The 24,254-nt window shown below is 51.0% G+C and overlaps 1 protein-coding gene across 5 annotated transcripts in view; it reads right to left on the bottom strand.

Annotated features, from left to right (window-relative positions):
* Nucleotides 419-24,254, bottom strand: part of LOC110406258 (T-box-containing protein TBX6L) — a 38,813-nt gene continuing 14,977 nt past the window's right edge. For 4 of the 5 annotated variants that reach the window (XM_021412492.1, XM_021412495.1, XM_021412494.1 and 1 more), the window contains 13 exons: nt 21,094-21,423; nt 17,520-17,664; nt 16,451-16,553; nt 15,831-15,995; nt 15,360-15,506; nt 14,790-14,860; nt 13,552-13,643; nt 12,497-12,689; nt 11,200-11,622; nt 7,397-10,663; nt 5,561-6,945; nt 3,481-3,600; nt 419-3,240 (listed from right to left, as the gene is read on the bottom strand). In XM_021412492.1, the coding sequence (XP_021268167.1) occupies nt 10,654-10,663; nt 11,200-11,622; nt 12,497-12,689; nt 13,552-13,643; nt 14,790-14,860; nt 15,360-15,506; nt 15,831-15,995; nt 16,451-16,553; nt 17,520-17,664; nt 21,094-21,109 (1,365 nt within the window). In that variant the 5' untranslated portion in view covers nt 21,110-21,423 and the 3' untranslated portion in view covers nt 419-3,240; nt 3,481-3,600; nt 5,561-6,945; nt 7,397-10,653. The remainder of the gene's footprint in view (nt 3,241-3,480; nt 3,601-5,560; nt 6,946-7,396; nt 10,664-11,199; nt 11,623-12,496; nt 12,690-13,551; nt 13,644-14,789; nt 14,861-15,359; nt 15,507-15,830; nt 15,996-16,450; nt 16,554-17,519; nt 17,665-21,093; nt 21,424-24,254) is intronic. The other variant, XM_021412496.1, reaches the window with a different exon arrangement.

Below are 24,254 nucleotides of genomic sequence, written 5' to 3'. Positions count from 1 at the left end.
TTGTGGGAGCCAGGCCCGAGGTGAGCAGCTGCTCCCGCTCAGCGCAGCACTGCCGTGCTCTGGGTGCAGCTCAGTGCTGCTGCTGCCACGGCTTCCTTGCCCCGTGCTGCCCCTGGGTGCTCTCCTGCCACTGTCCTTAGCTCTCCATGTTTGTCTTTTACTCCGACAGAGCTTGACGGATGGACACATTATGCTTTTAATTTGCTTTTTTTTTTTTTTTTAAGCAAATAAAGCTGAAGTGGGGCAGGTGGAAAACGTGGCGTTCTAGCCCCTGGTGACAGTGCCAGCATAAGGCGTCACCAATACCTGCTTTTGCAGTCTAAGAACAGGTCAGCTTCTGCCTTTCTCCAGTCATTACAAATTAAGGATAGAGATAAAGCTATAACTTTTTTTTTTTTTTTTTAAATATTTGGGGTTATTCAGTTAAATCGTTAACAATGGCTTTGAAACTTAAAATGAGCTTACGGAGGGGAAAATAAAAAGAAACTTGCAAGGAGTACCAGGCTGGTAGATGCTGCAAAGGAGAAGTGTTAAACGCTTGCCTTGTGTCCCTGGAGCCCTTGTTCTCATTACAGCGCAGTCTCGAGTTTGTGTTCTCTGACACAGCTGCCCATGACAGCAGCTCGAGCTGGGTTTGCTTGTGGCTTAGCTGCACGCTGGCTTTCGCCAACTTAAATTCAAGCTAGTTGAGTCAGGTCAGTCCAAACAGAAAGCAGCGTAAGCCTTAAGTTCCAGCACAAGCTCTCTGGAATGAGCTGGGCTGACCTGTTTGTCACCCTCATTTATTTCAAGGTTTCCTTTCTAAACCGATGCAGCAGTAAGACACTCCTTGAGTCAACCAGATGTAAACCTGCTTGAGCAAGTACACTACAGACACTAGGATAAAACTGTCAGCATGTGAACAATTTTCCTTTTTTAATATTATTTACAATAACCAGTGCAATTTGTGCTCATAGGAAAGCCTTTCAGGTCCGCACTGCCCGGCGGCGATGACTCACCTTGGAGCAGCTGCAGAGGGTTCTGTCCCGCTCTGTGTCCTCTGCCCTTTTTTTAGAGAGGGTGTCAGCTGCTCTCGCAGCAGCTGCTGAACCACAACTCACGCTGCCGTGCGTTAAGGTAAAGCAGTTCCAATTTCAGGTTACCTTAATACCCTGAGCCGCAAACTGTGGCAGTCACTGTGCAAACAGCTGAGCCGTCCCGCAGCAGGGCTACCAACCCGAGGGGGACAGGCAGGGAAAGAAACCGTCACAGCTGTCCCGCAGCGAGCCGCCTGCTCTGCCATCCGAGCCCGGGGACTCTGCCTACCAGCAGAAGTCGCATCAACTCTGACAGCTCGTGACGGCGCGCTGTTACGTGCCCACCTGGAAAGCACTGCTCCTGCGGGACCGCCCTCCCTGGGAGAGCAGGGGACCCCAGCGCCCACCGCTGACCCATTCCTGCTCTCTGGGGCACGACCTGCAGGCACTACAAGCCCAGCTGCTGCCGCTGCCCAGGGCCACGGTCGCCACGCTGCACACAGCCTCACCTGCAGGGCTGCCACCCGTGCTGCTGGAAGCGGGCAGGGGTGAGCGAGAGGTGACAGGGGTGAGCGCAGCGCTCTCCTCAGATAACCTCCCCAGCACCTGCTCGCTTCATTCCAGGCGCTGGTAACTGGAACCCTCCCTGCACACGCCGTTAGTCTCAGCCGCCGCTGGCGCACCAGACAATTGGGATCAGAGCTAAATCTGGGGTGTCCGCAGGGACCCAGCTCCTGCTTTGTACGTCCTGGCCGGTCCAGCAAGGGCAACTGAAAGTCAGCGCTGAATAACCCTTCATTGTAAATGTGCATTTGGTCAGGAATTTAAAAACTAAAGCACAAGACAAAGCGTGACTCCCAAGTGAGCGGCAGCGCTCCCGTGGGGCACGCTGTTTCCCAGCCTGACCAACTAATGAACCCCGGGGGGGCCGGGGCAGGAAGAGCTCCACTCACACACGGGGGCAGAGCAGTGTCAGCCAGGTGCGTGGCTTTGCCTATTCCTGGCTGCCCCAGCCTCAGAGATGCAGCTGAGGCAGGAGGAGCGGCTCAGAGGAAGGGGTGCTGCGTTGAACTGACAGAAGGGACTGACATACATGAACGACAGGAGCTGGGTGGGAACCCTCTGCGCTCAGCTCCTGTCATCCTTTCTGCCCACAGCCGCTCAGCAGCCAAGCCCCGCCACGACAGCCCCAGGATGCTCCTGACAAGAAGCGACCATCCCTGCCAGGTCCTGGAGCGCACCGTCACTATCTGTAACTTGTTATTCAATACACACCCAAAACAAACTTGCCCGTTTTCCCATCCCCGTGAAGCACCTCCAGTAATTTACAAACCTTATGGCCCCTACGTGCGCCTGGACCCCAAACCTAGGGGTTTTTATTATTATATTTGTTACTTCCCTAGTTTGATCTGCATAAGGAAGTAGTTCAGGGAGCTCTCCCTGGGGCTTTCATTTACTGAATCTATTTCTGCAATGTTGGATTGCCTCTTTCTTGCACTCATCTCGTGCCCGGTGTTACCATTAACCAACCGACCTTGAAGAGGAACAGCTTTTCTCCTCCCAGGTGACGCAGCTGCCGAGCGGTGGAAGCTGGCTCTCAGTTGGCAGTGACGGCTGCTGCACGCTGGGCACCCCGCCTAGCGCAGCACCTGGCACCAAGGCGATGCAATTCATCTCCGTGGGGCTTCTTCATGTAAGAAAAAGCCGCAGCCTTCAAAGACCCAATACCTCCCGCCGCCCCGACTGCCTTCAGGAGCTGGGGCTGCTCAGCACTCCGGAGAACAGGCTCTAAAATTAACAAAGGATTTCCCTGCTAGAAATAGAAGCCCAATCTGTACGTGGGACACCTTGGCTTGGAGGGAGCCTGCCACTGCAAGGCTTAGATTGGCTCGGGTCTGGGATTCTACTGGACAGGTTAATGCAGCACCGACCAACACATGCAGCGTATTGCCACTGATGGAAACCCCTGGCCGAGTCATCCCACGCTGCAGGATGTACCCCAGGGACAGCATCACGTTACTGCCAGTACTCAGTAGCAACTCCTGCCTGTATGGGGCTGAGTAACCCACCTCCATCAGAACAGCCAGCAGGCTCCTCCTGACCGAGGCAGAGGGAGGTGATGGGATGGAAACGGCTCTGACTGGTGGCACGGCGCGCTGCGCTTGTGCTGCTCAGCAATGGCAGCTCGCAGACCTTCACAGCGGCGTTTGTTACCAACGCTGGCCTAAATTTAAATAGACAAAAATAAAGACACGTTGGGGAGCAGCCCGGGAACAGAAAGCTTGCACAGTCCTTGTCAGGGCAGCGAAGATTTAGGACTTTCATCCATCAAGCGTGCAGGACTCGCACCTCCCCTGCTGCAGTGGCCTCGTTTCAGCCACACGTTGCAGTCCTGCAGCCCTAAGGCGGTGGCACTGAGACAGCTATGGAAAATGGAGGGGAGTGGAAGAAGGAGAGAATGTACCTGGAGAAGGACAGGCAGATTAAACCCCTCCCTGCCGCCTGCTGCCAAACGCTCCGCGGGCTCTGCAGTCATCACCCGGAATAGAGCCTTAGTCTGCATCTCTCCATGAGGCAGTCCCTGCTGGAAACATGTCGGGGCATTGCTGGGGCAGCAGTTTGCAGCACTGGGAGCCACCTTGGGATCTGCTGACACCGCACCCCACTGCTGGGCTGGCTGCTTTCCCTCTGCCCCGCCGCTAAAGCTGCCTGTTGACACTTGCTCACCTGGGAAGATGACACAGGGCTCGACCCAGCGAGGAACGTGGGCAGGGTTTGGGCAGAAAGGAGGGAAGGTCCTGCATGAACCTTGGGGTGTAAGTCAGAAAGCCACCGAGCGCGGCGGCCGCCTAAAGCCAGGGGCACGCTCCCAGCAGGGATGGAGCAATCCCAGCCCGGCTCGCTGGGCTCCAGGCCAGGCCGTGCTCTCCCACCGGACTCGCGAGCGCTCCCAGAGCAAACCACACACTGCAGCTGGGACCCTCCCCACGGGGTCACATCTTTGACGGGGTACATCAGTGGGTAGGGTGCTTGCTGAGGGGGTGAGAGCTGGGAACGCAGCTCCTTCCTCAGCAGATTTTCAACCCCACACCTCCAGTCTGCAACAGAACCACCACCGCACAGCTCCTGCGGGGTGCTGCTCCTCCTCCTCCTCCCCGCACGCCGGCTGCTCGGTGCCGAGTCCCAGGCCCGGGGTGCCCTCCTGCTCCTCCCAGCGCAGATCACCGCGTCCCGGGCCTCCTCCCCCGGCTCTGCCCGCGGCACACGCGAGCACAAAGCAGCGCTCCGCTCCTGGGCTCCCGCGGTCACTGGGTGGCACTGTGCTCCCGCCGCCCGCACGCCCTATTCCCGCAGTAGGACGAGATCCCACCGCACCTTTCCCCGTAACCCCCCCCCCCCCCGTAAAAGCCACCGGGGCACGCAGTCAGCGGAGCGGGGAGCGGAGCCCCACGGCCTCGGAACGGGGTCGGTTCCCTCGTTCGCTGAGGTCTTGCTCTGCTGAGCTCCCTCCTGCAGCCGCGTGCCCCGACGAGCAGCTGGGAAAGGGACCTCGGTGCGGAAAAATAAATGCTTTCCCCCCCCCCCCCCACCACGGATGAGAGCTAAAGAGCCTCCGAGGAACGGAGTGCTGCGAGGTGAAGTGGAGGAGACCGCGCTCCTCTACAAGAGGGACGGGAGATGGGAAAGCCAAAGGTGCCCGTGAGCCAGAGGGGCACCGGGAGCCGCCCCCCCCCCCCCGGCCATCCCCTCGCCAAAGCCTCTGGCTCCGTGCCGGAGCCCCGCGCTGCCCTGCAGGGACGGGAGCGAGCGAGCACAGCTCCAGAGCCAAACCCTGCTCAGTCTCTTCTTTCTATCCAAGGGCATGATTTCTTTGCTAGGCACACACGAGCTGCCCCCCCCCCACACACACACCCCTCCTAATTGTCACTACATCATCTGATCCTGCCCAGCTGTCTAAAAAAGCAACACCCCGCGTACCGCAGGGACCGCTTTGTCAGAGGCTGCGAGCTCGTCTCCATCCAGCACCGGGATGGATCGAACGAACTGAAGCAGCGTTTTATTGCCGAAGCATAAAACATGAGAATAAACAAGCACCAAAGTGCTACTGCTCATTACAAGCAGATGGGAGCCCATTTACTGCCTCCAGCAGCGAGGTGCCACCGCTGCGCTGCCGAAGCCCCATTGAAATAGGAAACCCAAGGCACCATCTGGGAGGTGCAGCTCCACGTAGCCCCGGAATTTGGGGCCGGATTGAGCCGTGCTGTGCTCCTTCCACAACCCCGGGGACAGCCAAGGAACGCCACTTGCTCCAGCACCGTCGCTTCTGGACGGTTGTGCCTGAGTTAAACACCTTGGCAGCACAGGGAGCCTGCCCGGGGCCAGCTCCAGCCTACGGGGAATTGGGATGGGGAGAATCACGGCCACGCTGCCCACACCGCTGCATTTCAACAGGATTTTTCTCAACCCACATCGGAGAACCACTGCAAGTCCTGGTCACCCCTGCGCGTTTCAGGGTGGATCACCCAAAGCAGCCCAGGTCTTACCTTATTTCCTCACTGTCTGCACGAGAAGCTAAGGACCGTGATGGGAAGGAGCCAGGGGTTGCTTTCTCTCCTTTCTAATCACATTCAGCTTCTGCCCTGAGCGCAGGGACAGCATTCCCAGTGTCTGGGGAGGACTGGAAACCGGCCTTCAGAAATAGCTCAGCCTCTGGTCTGAATGGGGCTTTGCACCTTTGTCCCCATCCTCCTGCAGCCCCTGGGCAGCCACAACCGGGCACCGCGTGGGGCCACGGGATGCGCCGGTAGCTGGGGAGGAGATGCAAATAGCACAGGAGACCGCTGGAAAAGCAGAGAGACAGACGGATGTTTTTACACTTCAAAGGAAACGGGGCCCTGGGAGGCTTTCAGGAACACGCACAGATCGATAGACTCCTTTTAAACCCCCGAGCGCATTTGCTCAAGTGTGAGGCAATTAGTCCCCGAGGACGCGGGCAGGGCAGGCCCATTAACAGACATACGGGCAGGATGAGGCCGAGGGAGGAAACGTGGGGTGCAGCTCCACGTCACCTTTGGGCCAGAGGCTCCCCTTGGCTTCGGCCCCGGAGCAGCAGCCAAACCGGGTGAGTGCCGCAGGAGGGCTGCTGTTCTGCACGGCACTGCCTCCACCCAGCGACCTCGGGAGGGCAGGAGGAGCGTGTCTGCGGGAATGGAGCACAGCCTGGGCACTGGGGCTCCAGGCTGGTTTCTTAGAGTGACACTATGGCATTCATCCTGCCCCTGAGGGCTGTATGGAAGGCACATCAGTATCGTTCAGCACAATGCTGAGCATATCCCTAATGGCACACAGGGTGCTGCGGATACCTCTGCTGCTCAGTTGCCCGTTGTTCTTACCCCTTACAGCTGGGGATGCCCCGAAGGGCAGACTTACATTTACCGAGCCTGCATCAGTTCTCATCCCACCCTCACTTGAATGCTGCTGGCTGGCTGAGCAGCTCGCCCTCTGCAGAGCCCCTCCCAGGTGGCATGGCAGAGCCAAAGCCGGACCGCAGAGCGCTTCCTGTGCTGCTGCAGGGCCCAGTGCTCAGCGCTGCAGGAGCAGCAGTGCCAGCACACAGGGGTTTTCCCCTTGCAGAGTGCTCCTGTGCTTTACCTGTTCAGCTTCGTTTTTCAGCCAGAGGCACAGATGGCAGACCTGAGCCATGCCTTATGTGCAGCTGAGAGGCTGCGGTGTGCCTCCCTGCGCTGCTAGCTGCCCCCTCTGATTCTCCTTTCCAGATGCACAAAATTTTCCCTCTTTAGTAAAAATCAGAGAGGAAGACATACAAATCTCAGCACGCCCCAAAGAGCTGTAAGGGATGGAGATTAAACCCATCCATTACACTCATCGAGCAGGGCACACTCTGGGCAGGAACGCTGCAGTCGTACACCTGCACATACAAAGGGAAAAAAAAAAAAAAAAGGTGTATTACAGAAGTGTCAGAGGCAATACAGCAAAGGGCCATAAAACTAACTCACATGACTTGGAAAAACAAAAAAGGAAAACCACTAAATCAAGCAGAGCAGCACACATGGCAACTGGCTGCTTATCATGGCTGCAGGGCCTCTCATTACCTCTGCGTTAAAGAATTGGTTCGTGCTTGTTTCAAGTTTTGTCTGAAGCTGCTGCTCAGGCCCAGAGCTCAATACTTCAGCACTGTGTCTGGGCAGGGCACCCTGCATGCTGCAGGGAGCGCAGGCTGTGGAGGAGAAATGCTTCCCCAACTTGCTTTGCATTCTGCTGGGAGCCTGCAAGCAGCTGTTACATTTACCTGACTTTTTTTAGCCTGTAACCCCAAGAAACCACGTTTATACCTCATTAGAGCAGCTAAACAAGCTTACCTGGAGCTGCAGGAGCACGACCAGGAGCACGCCTGCTTCTCCCAGCTGAGAAACCGAGCTGAGCCCTGGAGAAACAGGAACAACAAACAGCAGCAAAACCATTGCTCTGAGTCCTGCAGGAGCCCAGACAGCCTCAGGGCGGGCTCTGGGGCAAGCATCACCCAGTGCAGAGGGAGAAAGTTCAGCAGAACACCCACTCCCCATGCTTCAGGGAAAACCCCTCATGTTCCCTTCTGCTGCATAGTTTGGATGAGGGCGGGATGCTAACTAAGCACAGACACCTGCACCCTGTGCACCTGGAGGCAATCAGCACCAGCACTACTGCAGCTGAGGGCACGGGGCCGGCCCCAGGCAGGTGGGAGGCCACGGGCTGTGTGCTGGTACGGCCTCACGTGCTGGGTGATGGCTGCTGTTTGTTGTTGTCAGCCAAATGCTGCACTCCCCCCCTGCTAGGAGGCTCCGCGTGGGACCCCAACCTGGTGTTCGTGAATTAAGGAGCTTTTAAGTTCTGTCATAAAGAACCATTTGACTCAAAGAATGTTGTTGTTGCTGGAAAGGGGTGGATGCTGCTTGCTTGGCCTCTGTTTAGGTAACCCAGGATATGGGCAAACACAGGAAACGCGCTGCGGGATGCTCCCAGAGGACCAAACGATTGACATTCCGTGGCTCACGCTGGAAGCTGCTCCTCCTGCAGGGCCTGGGGGTGCCTGAGTGCGTGGGCCGGGGCCAGGCGAGAGGGGACTGCTCCACTGGGAGGACCCACTGTGTCCTTTGAGTGGGCACGGTGTGGGTTGTGGGGCAGCAGCACCACAGTGCTCCCCCCGGGCCTGCAGCCACCGCTGGGCTGTGCCTGTCTGAGGCAGGAGAACGGCAGCAAGAAAATGTTTTTCTGCCATTCCCACCTGCACTGAAGCAGCCACAAAGAAGGCTTGAGGCTGCAAAAACCAGTAGGACAATGCAACGTAAATCAGGATCTTTATTTCCCATAGGAAATTTACCTAGATCCCATTTAGAGTCCGTTTGTCCTCATCCTTATGTAACTCCTCTGCAGGAATGGAGTAAAAATGTAGAGAAAATAAAACTATTTGCTGCAAAGAATTAGTACAAGGGGCTGAGTCATATCTAGCAATGCAAGCAGATAACCTGGGGCTCTCCGAATACACGGAGAGAACAAAGAACACTGAGATCAACAGCATGTGTCATGTAGGAACTGGCCCCAGGTAACAGGATTGAAGTGGAGCCAGTGGTGTGCTTGAAAGAGATGCACAAAAAACCACACTTTTGAGTTTATTTTATTGCTCTTAATGGCCCGCCTTCCGCATGTCTCATTTCCTTTTATTGAAGCTGTCAGAGAGGCATTACATTATCTCACATGCGTGCAAAAAACAGTGTTTCAGTCGAGCTCATACAGATTTTAAATGCCACAGCTGAAGAAAACAAGACAGGGAAAGCTGCAAAGGAAGGAGGCGGCAGCAGGGAGCCCACAGCTACGGGCAACGTGTGTCAGGGCTGCAGCAAACAGCAGAGCTGCAGCCTCGAACCAAAGGTACTTGGCTAATAAAGCCGGGTGATTCACACGTGGGATGGCAAGGAGTCCCGCTGCAACAGCAGGCAGTGAGTAATTAACGGCAATCCTGTGCACAAGGCTGAGGCTCGCCAGCCTCCTGCCAACCAGCTCCACCAACTGCAGCGCTCCCAAAGCCGCGCTGACGGTCTGAAGCAGCACCTCGCCCTCCTGCTGGCACCGGGGTTCCCCCGTGCTGCTCTTCAGTTGGCCACGCTCACCACCGGCCTATGACAGAGGGAAATATGACCCAGCTCCAAAGATGAAGAAACGGAGCTGAGCGACCAGCCGGGGGTGGTTGGCGTGGAGACACGAGTGCTTCCCACCCGAAGAGGGCAGCCTCCGTCACGCAGCAGCGTGGGCAGCAGGGAATCACGGTACTGGGGGCTCGGAACCAACTCCTGCACGCTGCTTCCCCAAGCGGATCAGCTTTCCGTGGCTCACTCCCATCCACACGCAGTCATGTGCTGCAGTTTAAAGCAGCGCTGCCGGGGGTGCTAGCGGGGAGGCCGGGCATTGTGCACACGCGCTGCGCTGAGGGCTGACCGCTGCTTGCACGCTGCACAGCTCGCACCCGCCCCAGGAAGCCGAGGGGAAGCGCCGGGCTGCTCTGGAGGTATCACCACTGCGGTACGAACCCGTGAGCAACGTGCTGTTTATATATAAGGAAGCAGTCGCCGTCGCTGAGTTTCACAAACGTGTCGGGCTGCTTTTCAAAGTCATTTCAGCAATGATAAGCACAGTTCCACACGTGTACGCCGCGCAGGGCTGGTACCTCGCAACGCCCGGCCTGCTCCGCTCACACGCACTGCTGCACAGTGCACGCAGAGGATGCCATCTGGCACGCACACCTCGCTGCCCGCTGATGGCTACGGACCACAGAGCAGTTTATTTGAAGTGTCCCAAGGAAAAGTTCTCTGGGAAGCGGTGAGGAACACTCCTGTCCTCCCTGAGAAGCAAAGGGCCTGTCTCAAAAACAACCCCACAGCCACGGCGGCTTGGGCAAACAGGGACACCTGGCCCTTCTAACACGAGGGCACAACCAAACCCTCTCTGCCACGCAGGGCACGGGCTGCTCGCCACAGCACAGCTCCTCCAGGAGAGGGGACCACAGCGGTAACAAAGCTGAGACTGCTCTGAGGAGGGCAGGGACATTGAAGCAGATCCCTGAGCCCGCGGGAAGATGGCACCGACCAGCCAGGAGGCACCGAGCACTGCAGCAGGGAGCAGCGCAGCACTCGGCTCGGTGCCTGCAGTGTTCATTATTTTAAAGGACGACGCCAGACCGGTCAGAAGCATCTGTAGGCAAAGCTTTCTCATGGCATAGCACAGCAACAACAGCTATAAATTATATTCTTCGCGGGTGGCTGGGGGTGGAAGAAGTTGTTCACAGTGAAAGATTTCTTTTCCCTCAAAAGAAAGAGGCTGGAGTGTCAAAGCCAGCACCGCTGTTCCTGGGGAGCACAGGCCTTTGGAGACCCCTGGAGCAGCCCCGAATTCTGTGAACAACCTCCCTCCACCACCAGCAGAAAGAAAAGTGTTTCACTAACCTCGCATCTAGGGGAGACGGGACAGGGGCGGGCATGAGGGACACAGACACAACACAGAGCCTTGCTGCTGGTTCTCGTGCAGAAGACAAGCTCTTCCCTGCCTGCATGATCCGCAGCTGCATGCACCACCGCATGTTTTACTGTCACATGCTCCTGGAAAAGAAGGCAAGACTTTAGTTTGACTAAACTAAGTGATGAAACTGCTCAAGGGGTCACTGGAATTGCTTTTTTTGCTCATCCTTGCAAAAATCCTCTACAGCTTCTTGGCCCAGCTTACTGAAACTCCTCAGCCCCTATCTCCTTGCACACATGTCCTGGGAAGAAGGGATTTTGGAAACTGCCAAATGCAAGCACAGCCTGGGACAGAGGTCAGCAGCTCTTTCAGTGCTGCTCTCACAGTTTGGTGGTTTCCTATTCCTGCTGGAGAAAAAGCCCTGCAGAACACACAGATTGAGCCAGACGTGCCCTGACACAGCTGGGACTGCCAGCAGTGTAGCTGCTGCTTGTGAAATACCACGAGGGTTGTTGTGCAAGAAGACAAGGAAGTGAAGGTGTCCCATGCCACCATCTGCAGCAATGCCTCTTTGCCTACTGTAGAGAAGGCTTCAAGGTTAATACCCCGGAACAAACTTGTTCTCATTTACAATTTTCTTTCAGTCTTTTTATCGAGAGGGTTCCTCCCTGCTCACCAGCAGGCATAGGGGAACAGTGGGTACTGGCTCCACTCTGCCATGGTCCCGTGGGCATGTCCCGAAGCCCCTTGTGTGTTGTAATCTGTGGAGAAGGCGGAGTAGCTCATCGCCCTGTACTGGCTGTGGGGTGGCACCATCCACTGCCCGAGGCCTTGCTCGCTGCCATAAGGACTGTACATGGGCGCTCGAGCTCCAGGTTTCCCCACCGAGTCCAGAGCCATGTTCACCACTCCGGTGTAGTCCTGGGGAGGGGGCAGAGGTGGGGGCAGTGGAGGCAGGTTGGTGAAGCCCTCTGGGAGCTGCTTGGAGTCGTGCTCGGGCACTGTGGCGAGATCCAAGGGGTGGCACCTCGCACGGAAGTCGTTCAAGGCAGCGACATCGCGGCTGGGGAGCTGCTGGCTGTCCCCGGCTTCGTGGAACCTGTTCCCCCAGGGCAGAGAGAGCAGCGAGTCAAACCCAGCGCAGCGGAAAACCACTGCAAACCCACACAGATCCCCGGGGAAAGGCGTGCTGAGGGCTTGCCCTCTTCCCCTGCCATTTCAAACGTCCACTTTCCATTCAAAACAAGCACGCCTTACAAGGACAACCTGGCTCTGTACGGGTTTGTGTTCCCCGTGTGTGTGCCTCGCACCCAGAAGACTTGGCCTGGGGTGGGAATTTACAATGCGTCAGCTATTTCACACTCATTTATCATGTGGAGATGCTTGCACGAAAGTTAGGTGACCCATCTTGCAGTCCAATGCAATTACACACACTGCATATCGAAAAGGGTTCTCCACCTTCACACATTGCTTATGGCACATTAACTCTCCTGTGCAAATACAGCCTTACCTACAGCTTTGTCTTACTGTTAACATGGATTTTAGTCCAAGTCCTGCTGTCACCGACGCAGAAAAATTAAGTGCCAAAAGAAGGTAAGCCCACTCACTACAACTCAGGGAGGAAGGAATAATCACAGGAGTCCTGCACTCCTCCAACACGCCTCCTCCAAAGGACAGGCGTGTTCTGTTCTACACAGAGCTGAGTAGGAAAGCATTTCAGGACAGGGAAATAAAGAGCACTACTAAGACATGAATACGCTCAGAAGCAGCAGGTTAAAAGTAAAACAGAAAGGCTTTGTTACAGAGAAATCTCCACGCTGATCTAGCACCTATCACCCAAGTATGGCATCAACAGAAAGACAACCTTCTCACTGACACTGGCTGTTTTTCTTAGGAAATAACCCATAAAAGAGGAGGAATCCCATCAACTAAAGGGTGGCTTTGTGACATGAGCACCAGGAGTCAGGACTCACCGGTATGTCTGGTAGGATGGTGTAGGCACTTGCTGCTCTCTGGCTGGACCCTCCCTCTGTTCAGCTGGCACCGGCGATGCAGCAGGAAAGGCATGGCTGCCATTCTGCTCTGAGATCCAGAAGGGGTATCCACTGCTGACCACGATGGGGTTGCTCTCTTCCTTCACATCCACATTCTCGTCTTTCTCAAAATCTGACTCACAGTAGGGAAAGAAAGAACAGAAAAAAGTGAGAATGGGCAAGAGAGAGACGGAGCTCACAATGGTCTATCAGCAGCTGAATTAACTGCAGGACTGGGGAAGGAAATGCACCCTTACCTCTTCTGCAGCCACACTGCCCTAAAGGACTAGCCCTTTCCTGCTTTTTTCTGCCCTTACACTGTGGTTTTCAGTTCTTCCCCATCCCCTCACCTTAGCAAGGAATTACCAAGCTTAAAAATAACCTAGCAGAAAGAGTAATTATTTTTAAACGGCATCAGTTCCCCTATCTGCATCACAACCCAGCTGCACAAGCACCAGTGTTGGCACAACTGCACAGACAAGAACCAAGGCAGATGGGCAGAAGAAAGCTGGGGGTGACACTGCAAGATGGTATCACTGCTGAAGAGAAAACACTGTGAGAGCACAGCCCTCAATCACATGCAGGCACAAAGCAGGGCTGCAGGCCGGCATACGGAGAGCTGCTGAGGAGTCACTAATGACAAGCGACGTGTGAGCAGGCTCCTGTGGACCATTCACAGAGACTTAATAATCCTGAGACAGACAAACTGAATCCGCATGTGGAGATTTCAGGAAGAAATTAAGAGAGGGAAAATCCTCACAAAGGACTGCCAGTCATCATCTGTTGGCTCATTCTCCTAAAAGGTATCTCCCTGAACTGGGGAGTTAGCACCACTTTCCAGCTTAGCAAAGCTGTATGCAGCAGCCCTTAGGGACCCTGCCCAGACCACTCTCCACAGTGAGGAGGCACAGCAGAGATACGTCACTGCCTCTTTTCCCTCCTGTGGCCTAGGCACTGTTTGTGACCAGCTCTGGGTTTGTTCTTGTTAAAATTACCACGTTCCTCAGTACCAGACTCCTTTTCCTCAGGTAGCTTTCTCTTCTGGCCCTTGGCAGGACTTGGCTTCTGGGATTTGGCTCGTCCTTCCCTGGGAAAGAAACAGTGCACAGGGGTAGTTGGTAAGTTAGCTTGCTACCTAGATAGGTATGCAAGGGATGCAGGACAAAGGCCCGGGAAGACAAAAGGTGGGATGAACCTCTCTGATGTTCTGCATGTTACACCTCCTTGCAAAGCAACAGGACAGGTCCACAGGGAATGTTTGCCAGAGTCGAATTACGGAGTAGCCAAAGCTGCACGTGCTTCCAGGAGAGCCCTCACCCCGCAGGATACTGGGGATGAGTTGCTAAGGGGGTTGCTGCCCCTTTCTTGCTTGTACAAAACTCAAAAATAGCACGGAAACCTCAGCACTGGAGCTTTCAGCACGGAGTCTGTAAGTGTACTCCAAAGCTGGATGCACATTCTGTACATACAGGCATATGAATAGTGGGCATTTTGCTTGAAAGCAGCCTATTTCCTAATAACAATAACACTAAGCTTAGTCAGAAACAGCCCTGTTACAAGGAGAAACAGCATCCCTGACATTTTCAGAAGAGTCACTTTTGGCTTTTTTCATCAGGAAATAAGATTTTCTTCTCAGGCATAAATTACACAGAACAAAATCTCAGATATTTTCATACCATTTTCTGATTGGAAAAACAATAATTTTCCCCCTTTCTATTACCAGTTTATGGGTTGCCTTCAGGGTTATTAATTTAAGCCTTAATCACTGGCTGCCCTCAGAGCAGACAGATCATCTCACTGGAATTGGCATAAAACTTCCAACTCACAGACAAAATTTCCTGTTGTTACAGACACATTTCCACACAAGAGGAAAGGAGATGAGAGAGCTTTCAAATGTCAGAATCAAGCTGATCTCAGAGGGACAGAAGATCTACTGTGGACTCTCTTTATCACCGCTATTAACGTCTCAGATTGCAGTCTAGACCCAAACTGCAATGGAATGCAGGTCTCAAATCTGTCACATCTCACATATTTCTGTAGGAAATTCTGTATTTCCTCCCATTCCCCAACTCTCTTGGGAAGCTGTTACACAGCATCATTCCCAGATACAAATAAATGCAATGTGCAAAGCAAAATGCTCTGCAGAGCTAGCTGCTCTATTTTGCTCAATGGACTTGGACAGAATTCACATAAACTCATGTCATACATAAATTGAGATGAAAAAACAGTTTACCTCCGAGTGTTCTTCCCATGCTCCCGGAAACCTTTAGCAAATGGGTTGTTGTCAATCTTCAGCTTTGTGATCTTAAAATAAAGGACCAGGATTCAGTACTGGTTGGGTTCTTTATTATTTCAAGATCTTTACCTCAGTATTTATCACAACAGCTTTTTCAGGGGGCTGGGGGATGCCCTTGGCACAGTATCTGAGCTCTCCCCGCAGTTCCTTCTATGAATTAGGAAGTGAGTTACAGAGAGAAGTGACTTTCCCAGGGTCAGTGGGAATTTGGGTGGGATTCATGTGACCAGAGAAATATAAAGGGTCAGTACCTAATATCTGGACTTTTGTCTGTACTTTTTACTACATTTGGGGTTCTGTTAGTCACTGACAGTGCACTTAATGCAATTAATATGCACAATTTGTGTCATCCTTCAGTAGATGTTTTCTGCAAGAACCATATTTTGCCTACTTCCTTCCCTTATCCATCACGGGCACCTACGTTAATTAGCTCTGAAGGAGACACCTTCCTATGCAAGATTTTTCAGGACAAACTATTTAGCAATACCTGGGACTCGCACACTGTACCTGCTCGTTCTGGTAGGCAGTAACAGAAGTGAAGACAGTCTCTGGGAAGCTGAAGACTTGGAAGATGCTCCAGCGAACACTGAAGAGGTCATCTGCCTGCACAATGTGGAAGCGAGGCTTGTAACGGTGCATGGAGTGGAGGATGATCTGCCACAGAGACAAAAGCAAAGGTTTCCATGTGCAACTACTGCTAACATGCTGAGCAAAGTTTTCCGTGGAGACCCCCAGGACTTCACTTTCAAACCAGGGATGCCTGCCTGAGACTGGTGCCTCCACCGTGCCATTATACAGACAGCACAGGCTAGCACCTCCCCTAGCAAGTAGGTAAGAGGGCTGGACCGAGGAAGGAAGAGAGGGCACTTGGATATCTTTTAATTTCCACATGATCTAACGTTTCACACTTTTCACTTATTTCACTTTACATCTATCTTTCTTCCAAGAAAGCTGGCACGAAGGCCAGCTACCACCTACATGCCCATGTTGATCCAGAGTGTTGTTGGTGAGCTTCAGTTTTTGGAAAGAGACAGGTTCCTTCATCCAGTGGCTGCCAGGAGCTGGGGAATCTGGGTGGACGTAGGTGCGACAAGGGAGCTGGGGCTCTGCTTTTCCAGCAACTTCCCACTGATCTTTATTCCACTGTGAAGAGAAAGATGGAAATCTAGAGCTTAAAAAAAATGACTTTCATTACAGAGAGCCCTAGCAACTTTGCTTCGCTGTCTGATGTGGAGGATTCCTGTGAGGCACGCAGTCCTGACAAGCAGCAGATTGTCTCTTGTGAGCCATGATCGTGTTACCAAAACAGCTCCAAGTTTGGGCCTCATTTTTCCTCCCTTTCTCCCAGTGGCCATCAGAGAAGTCTGACATTAATCATGATCAAAACTGTACTAGTTACAATGGAGATCAGTTACCTTTCCAGCTGCTCCCCAAGCAAAAGTGACAAATAGCTCCAGAGAGGCATAAAATCCACCAATTACTTCTGAACTTTGTCCAAAGACTATTTATTTATCAGACTGGCCAGTGAAGCATAAAGATTAATCTATTTCAAACAAAAATGGAATTAAAGCACAACTTCTGTCATCTAAAGCGCTTACCTTGTACCTGAAGTTGTCCACGGGCACAAAATCCACCAGCATGAGGTACTTGGCATACGGGATTAAGCCAGAGACTTTGATTTTGCATTGTGGAAACATTCGTCTGAAGGAGAAATTAAACAACAGTGTAAGAATTTCAGTACATAGCAAATGTTGTTTAATGACCGACTGAAGCAGCAGGTCGTGTTTGCCCCCTGCTGCTCTAAGTTCTGGTAGCAGTATTTGTACAGGCCAGCTACCAAACGTTTTTACTATCTCATTGATGCATTGATTATCCAATCCTATGGGTTTAGGTGGAACAGGCACTAAGAGGCAGCAGTCTCTAATGGCCTGACACTGTTATTGCTCTTGTGCCTTCGATTCCTGCAATGCAGCAGTGGAAAACTTCAAGAAAAAATGTGGAATTTGTATGCAGCTGCTAGCTTCATGCAGCCACCACAGAGTATATGGAGCATAGATTAAAGCATCTTCTAGCATGGGTTGCGCTCACCTGGGAGCACATCTTGCTTTCCATTCCAGCACTCCCTACCGCCACTTTCATCTTCTGACTCTGCAAAAAAGCCTCAACACCTCCCTCCCTACCAAAGGGATTACTTTAGCTCCCAGCAGCTTTGACATAATACATTACTACTTCATATTCTTTCACCGCAAGCTCCACAATGCATGACTCAGATTTAGAGGAGCCTGCTTATCATTATACGCCGTGTTTTCATCTGCAAATGCAGAATCAACACTAGGTACTGACTGCTCGTATGCTGCAGCCTGTGACCGAGGCAGAGGAAGCCCAGGGCACTTCCCAGAGCAACCTCACAGCAACAGGAAGAACATCAGTGCTAAGTACCGAGATAAGAGCAGAGGAGATTTCTCAGCACATCAGCCTCACGGTGACCTTTTGCACTTTGCAGTTTGGATCACAAGGGCAGCCTGAAAATGCAACTCTTGTGCCAGAGGCAGGGAGATGTGCACAACTGGCTACAAGTTTGAGGGTCACCACGCGAAACAAAAGCGCTCAGAGTTCTGCAAACGGATTGGAAGGGTGCGGTGTGGGCAGACGTCCTGGTCCCCTCACCTGCCGGATTTGGTGATGATCATCTCCGTCCCTATCTGATGAAACTTCATCCAGAGACCCATGTCCTCCAGGGTGACCGTGATGGAGCTCTGCGGGTAGGGCTCCAGGCTGGGGGAAGCAAGTGCGTCACATGGCGCTTTAATGTCTACCAGGGAGAGAGAAAACAGGAACTTCAGGTGGGCCCGAGCGCACCGGCACGGAACAGCTGCTCCTGCTCAGACAGGGCCCTGGGAAACAGCACCCAAGTCAGCCTTCCCAGTTCCAGTACCCAAAGCTACCAAATTCCACACGTTGCTGTAACAGATGGGCTCTGGCCATATGCTCCCGCCTGGCCCCAGGACTTCTCAGCCCCAAATCACTGCAGTGTACAGCACTGGTTTAGCTCAGGTAGCTGAATGTTGTGATCTCACCCAGGAAGGTCCCAGGTGCTGCCAAGAATCTGCACCACGATTATTCTCTTAAGGAAAATCCATTATCTTCTTTCCAAGGCTATTTTTGTTACTTAGAAGGCTCAGAAGGCATAAAGGCTTATTCAGCAGGCTTGGCTTTAGCTGGTAAGTTTCTTATCTTTTGTAAAGATTTGTGTGTTGTACAAACCCAGCCTAGTTCTTTTATTCTACAAGTCAGACAGGTAGGTAGCCACAATCCGCTTTTACTCCTGTTACACAGGGTTATACAAAACACCTCACCAAAAGAATAAAATGAAAGCTGAAAGGATTGGAAATATTTTAAGTGCAGCAGCGCGCAAAGGGAGAAAACAACAGATAGTTGGTTGGCAGCAGAGGTGAAAAATCACTGCAGAGGACTATGAAGGGCCAGACAGGAGGCTGACATGTAAGAGGAGACAAGAAAGGGAGCAGACAGAGCTGAATATGAATATGAAAGTGACATATGTCCACAAAAGCAACCTGACGTGAGCCTCCTATATCAGGAATTAAGAAACATTTAAACACAATTCCGTCCATCTGTAAAGGTCTTCAGGCATTTAAAAAAAAAAAAAAAACATACCCTTTACCCTTTTTTCTGCTTTGATCCGACATTAATGAACTGGCTAAGAAGTGACACCTAGTCTGCTCGCTCAGATTAGCCTGTTAACATCTTCGTACGAAAGCTTCCCTCATCTCCTCTTGCAAAGACATGAAAGTGCCACGAGACGATGCATTGGGTAGCTCAGCGCAGCACATGTATCAAAAGGAGTTACAATAAAATCGGGCTGATTTCCCACAGGAGTCATCCAGTCACAAATACATGCAAACAGATTTTGATTAGCTCGACAGATGCTCACTCCTTCTCCCAAATGAATTTTACAATTAACATTTTTGTAAGCAAATTCCAGCGCCATTAAATGAGACTACAACAAGGCAGATCTCAGGGGTCCTCCCTGAGAGACTTCCAAAGGAATTAAAAGGAATTAAAGCAAAAGGAGTCCTATACTGAATTAAAAATCAAAGGCAGAGGTTATAATCTGGTTTCAACAAAACGGAGTCTGCAATGAACCTGCATGAGTGATGGGGACAAAGAGCCAGGCACACAATCAACATTGCAGCAAAGACTTTAAAATGTTGTTAACGTCCTTCTTGTCGCAGGTTTTGTGTGCCCGTCTGAGGCCCAGAAACAGGATATTAACAGTTTGCAAACAAAGGTATGAGCTTGCTAATAGAGGCACACAGCTGCCACCAGAGTCAGGTCAATCAGCTTCAATGGCAGTCTGCAGTGACGGATCCATTTGCAGGATCGACTTCAGATTTGCGTGGCAGAGCCAAGGGCTGGCTTGCAAGGTGCTTCAAACTCACTCCCAGGTGGAGCCCATTCAGCTAACCTCAGAGCCATGCCCAGACCTCCTCCACAAAGATGCTGAACTACGGCACAAAGAAGGCTTGCAGAGGGGTGTCCGAACACTGGACTGCGTTCTTTAAGTCCGTGCTTCTGGTGGTTCCTCTTCTATGCAGTTTACTTTTTATTTTAAGGCTGGTTTGAAAGAGCTTTAAGCTTCTTCCAAGAATTGTAGTTCTAAGTTACTTTAAGACTAATCAGTGCTATTACCGTTCTTGTGGTAGCACCGCACGTGGCGCATTTTAAAACATACACTTTGTGAGGCTGTATGGGAAGACAGCTGCTACGATGAAGGCCAGCACTGAAAATTAAGAGATCTTCACTCAATTCCATGCTTGACTTTAAAGTCCTGATACAAATAAGAGAAGTTTGTGCTTTGGTTTAAGTCTAGAATAGGCTGTGTATATCTTTCTCCAATTTTGGAGTTGGAAAGGAGAGAAAGGGAAATGAGAGTGAATTGGGTGATGCTGAATTTGTCTCGGCGAAGAAGCCCGATGTGAACAGCTATCTAGAATCCTCAGGGGAGGAATGCACAAATATACACAAAACTATCTGATATATTCACCTTGCCAACCGCCAAAGAAACCTCTGTTCTCTGACCTTACAAACTCCAGAAACACCTCCACACTGTGGAGGACACCTCATTTCCCAGAACACAAAGATTTTGGGGTCTAAAGGAAGGACCGTGTTTCCACTAGCGCTGTGGCTTCACCTCTCAGTCCTATTTCTGCTGCGTAGGGTCAAACACCAAAAACGACCCCATAAGAACAAGAGGTAACTTCTGAAACAGCTGGAATCTTTAACACAATGAGGTACTGAACTTATCCTTTGTAAGTCAAAATTCTCTTGATGTGGCAGTATCAATCAGCACCCTATGGATGGCTTGATAAAAAACCCCAAGCCATGGTGAAGGTGGAAGTTATCTGAGTAACTGTACGTGTATTTTGTCTATGAAACAACACTACAGCAGCAGAGAAAAGAAGCTGAGAATACCCAGCCACTTCTCAGTGTAGGTGAACTGCATACTTGAACTACATAAGCAGTCTTATCCTTGCAATGCATAGGCAAATACAGGACTAAATCTGGGTTTCAGCTACAAATGGGGTGCCGCTGGTCTGCTCCTTAGTTTCCCAGTGCATATCTGTCATTGTGCCCAGTCTGACCATGTCCCACAGAGAAGAGGTTAATAGCATGTTATGAGAAGGACTGATGAAGAAGAACATAAATAATATCCTATGGACACAAAAAATACTGTCTTTGGGCATAAAAAGATGGCTGAAATTGTAGTCCATGTCTCCTTGGGGTTTTCACTTTCAAAGGGCAGAAAAAAGACGGGGCAGACAAAACAGATAGTTTGCATCTGAACAATATCTTAGCAATATAAGGAATATTTCCAAACCTTCTGTGGTCTTCAGCCCAAAGGAACTTACACTACCTCACAGACAGCATACAGATAACCCCTCTATCCTTATATAGGATTATATTGTACAAGGTGATACAGATAAGGGAGTTTTGGGCACAGCTGTAAGCAGACACCTACTACCCTTGCAAAACATCTTCCAAGGCTCACAGAGAACACTCAAAACTCCAATAATAATAATAATAATTATCTCTAGTCACACAATTACAAGCGCTGGCATTCCTAGGAGCACTTCCTCTCTCTCTAAAACTGTTGTGCACTTCTGGCATAACTCTAGGACCTTTCTGCACAATATAGAATAGGAGGGAGTCCCGCACCTACCTGGTAAAACTTGCATTTTTCCATGTAATGTGGAGTCCAGGAAGTCACACAGCCGAGTGAGCCACCAGAGTTGTCAATCAGGGAGCCAAAATAGTCCAACTGTTCAGAAGCAGGTTTGATGTCCTGAAGCAAGCAAAAGCCTTTCCATCTGAGATCCAGTGTCAAGAGTGACTGAGATGCGGATGGGACTCCAAGCACAGCTAGCCAAGGTGAGTTCCTGTTTTATGGAGGCTAATGAGCAGGGAGGAGCTTCTCGCCAGGGCTGTCCCCTTGCAATCCTTTGATGTCCAAAGGGACAAAGAGAGGAAGGATCTGCAGCAATGGCTGGGGCTAAGGGAAGAAAATCAAAGAGAATTAACATGGCTTTGACATACAGGAAACCCTACAGGGGAAATGCACCTTGATTTACTGCTAACGCACTTCTAAACAAATAGACCAAAAACACTACGGGAAGACTTACCTACAAATAAATAAGTAAATAAAAACCCCTTAACCAGCAAGGAAAGAATTCTATCTGGCTATTCTGAGGATTTGGTCCAATTCTCATCTCCAGAGCACAGAATCACTTTACTGTCTCATCAGGAAAGGTGTAAGGATCAGGAAGCTGTTTCCTTCCCACGCAATTAACAGTTCGTGGAAAACCTGAGGTTTGAGACCACGCAAAACTGAGACACCGCAGTAACGTAGGCATTCACCAAAAGATGCCATCTCCACTAACAGAAACGCATTGGGTAAGCCTACCTACCTAGCCAATCTCAGCATTCACAGCCTTTAACTACAGTTAATTTTCCTATTTTACCATTTTTTACTGGCGTGACCCTCACTGCTGCATCAGATGCCCTCGAGCTCACAGGTGAGGCTGCTCTGCACACCGCATCTTCTCAGCAGAGCCTCACCAATGAAAGATGCATGGCTTTAATGACGCAGTTATCCTAGCACATCATTTTACTGGCACCAACCTCCTTCAGCTGGCACCTTCCAGGACTGGTGCAAGTGACCTAAAAATCTGAAGCCTGGATCAGGCACTGGTTTTATTTAGGCCTGCTCTTACTGAATGAAAGGCTGTGCACAAACCGAAGCACTGCAGTGTTTTCCCTTAATTAGTTTATTCTGCAAGTGTGACCATTAGCTTTTGTACTTACAAGTGCTTACAAGTGCTAAGAGACAGCAATCAAGCCTCATGCTTCAGGTCACAAACCAGCCACTACACCTCGGTGACAAGGGAGTTCCATGCATTCACGTACAGAAACGGCTATACTAACATTTATAGGTCAAATATGTTCAAAAAGAGGAGGTCGAAAGCAGGATATCAGTCTCAGTGGGCCAGTGCTGGATCCTGCACAGCAAATTTAGGAGTTCTTTGCTTCATCTCAAAGAGCACCGCTGTAGGGCTGCAGCTGATTCATGGTCTACTTTTGCTCCCAATAAAATAAACACTTTTTATTCAGGCAGTGACATTATTGGGACGTCTGATTTTCAGTCTGACACGCAAAGCATTCTGAATTTGCTTACAGTCAGTTCCTGTAGAAAAATACCTATAGCTTTTCCACAGGAAAAGTAGTGCCTTTTGGAGCAGGGAATGCAGCAACATGAAACAAGGACAAAGGAATTTCATTACGGCTCTTTTTCATCATTACTTTGAACTTCAGGCATCACAGTACTGTGCAGGGAGTACAAGAAAGGCCACTGTTTATCGTGGCAAGAAAGAACATTTACAAGAAAGGGGCTGGAGAGTTGGTAAGTCCTGAGGAGTGTTTTATAGCTGGAGTCGGTCCATTGGCTCCTGGCAACTTTGTGGGGCTACATCCTACAAAGGCCTTCCTGACTTCCCTTCTAAAATACTGGGCAATGCAGACGAATACAGGCTCCTCTTCAGCTGAATCGAGGACATCCAAACCTAAGGTCTCAGTACCACTGAGGAGGAGGCTGTCACGTAGTGGGGTAACATCAACTCATGGCTCAACTGAAGACGATTTATTACATGTGTCAAAAGGCAAATCGGAAGGAAAAAGATCAGCTGTGAATGGTGTTAGGGTCAAATCTCCTCTGCTTGTGCTTGCAGAGTCACTACCAGACACAAATGGAACAGGATGCAGAAATGCTTTTCTGCTCTGCTCCAGAAGGGAAGCCAGCATCCAATCTGCTTCCCATGTCCTGCTTTCGCAATGCTAGTATTTTAACTGCAGAAAGCAGCAACAATGACTGTAATCAGAATCTGAAAAGGGAAAATGGAACAAAAATTGGGTCGGATTCAAGATACTGGTGAGATGGATCAACATCCCACACAGTCAGAAACTGCACAGCAGCAGCAGCAGCAGCACTGGGATTTTCAGACTTCACCTGACAGGAGCGTGGGATGTATCATGACTTACTGTTTCTTCCATGAAAAGGCATCAGATGGTCTCCTGCTGCCACTTCATTTGCACACTGCCTATCAACATGTCTGGAGAACACACATTTGCTACAAGCACTCAAATCCTTTTGGCTTTCCCCAGCTGATTGATGGGGAAGGTGGAGCCATTAATTACCCATGACTAGTTAAGAACTAGCTATCTCCCAGCCCTTCTAGTTGCACTGGAGAGGTTTTAAAAGTGAAAAAAAAGTGAATTTGTTATTATTCCTGGAAAGCATGGCTAACAGGAGTAATCTCCGTGAAATTCATCACTAGCCCAAGGGGAATTTAGCACATTACTCTCCTGTCTGTCTGTCCATGGAATGCCTTGGGCTGTTTGCTGGGCAGTCAGAGGTGAACGGTGCCTAACAATTCATTGGCAAATTGGAGGACTGGGGGAGGAAAGGGAAGGGAGAGAGAGTGGACATGCGATGTGTAAGTCAGAGATGTACACAGCTCTGTTCAAAGCTCATTACAAGCAGCAGGTAAAAATCCTGCTATGCCTAGCTCTAACAGCGGGTTCTCCTGCTATGCTGAAGAGGATGAGCTAGGGCAGCGCAGAGGGAGGGGATGAGTGATGACAAAAGCAGAAGCCAAGAGCTTTTGCTTTGCATCTCTTTGACGAGGTGATTAGAAAGAAACATTCCCCTCTGTGTTTTGTAGTAAGGCAAATGTTTTCTGGCAGTTCTCCTGCATGTGAAGCTTTAACCCTTAGCACTCCTTCCCCCATTTCTCCCTTCTGAACTGTGAGCCCTTTGAGATGGGATGA

The sequence above is a fragment of the Numida meleagris genome, chromosome 14 (assembly GCF_002078875.1).
Source record: "Numida meleagris isolate 19003 breed g44 Domestic line chromosome 14, NumMel1.0, whole genome shotgun sequence".
NCBI classification, from domain to species: Eukaryota; Metazoa; Chordata; class Aves; order Galliformes; family Numididae; genus Numida; species Numida meleagris.
The sequence above is the reverse complement of the archived record's forward strand: the minus strand, read 5'-3'. Positions and strand labels throughout refer to the sequence as shown.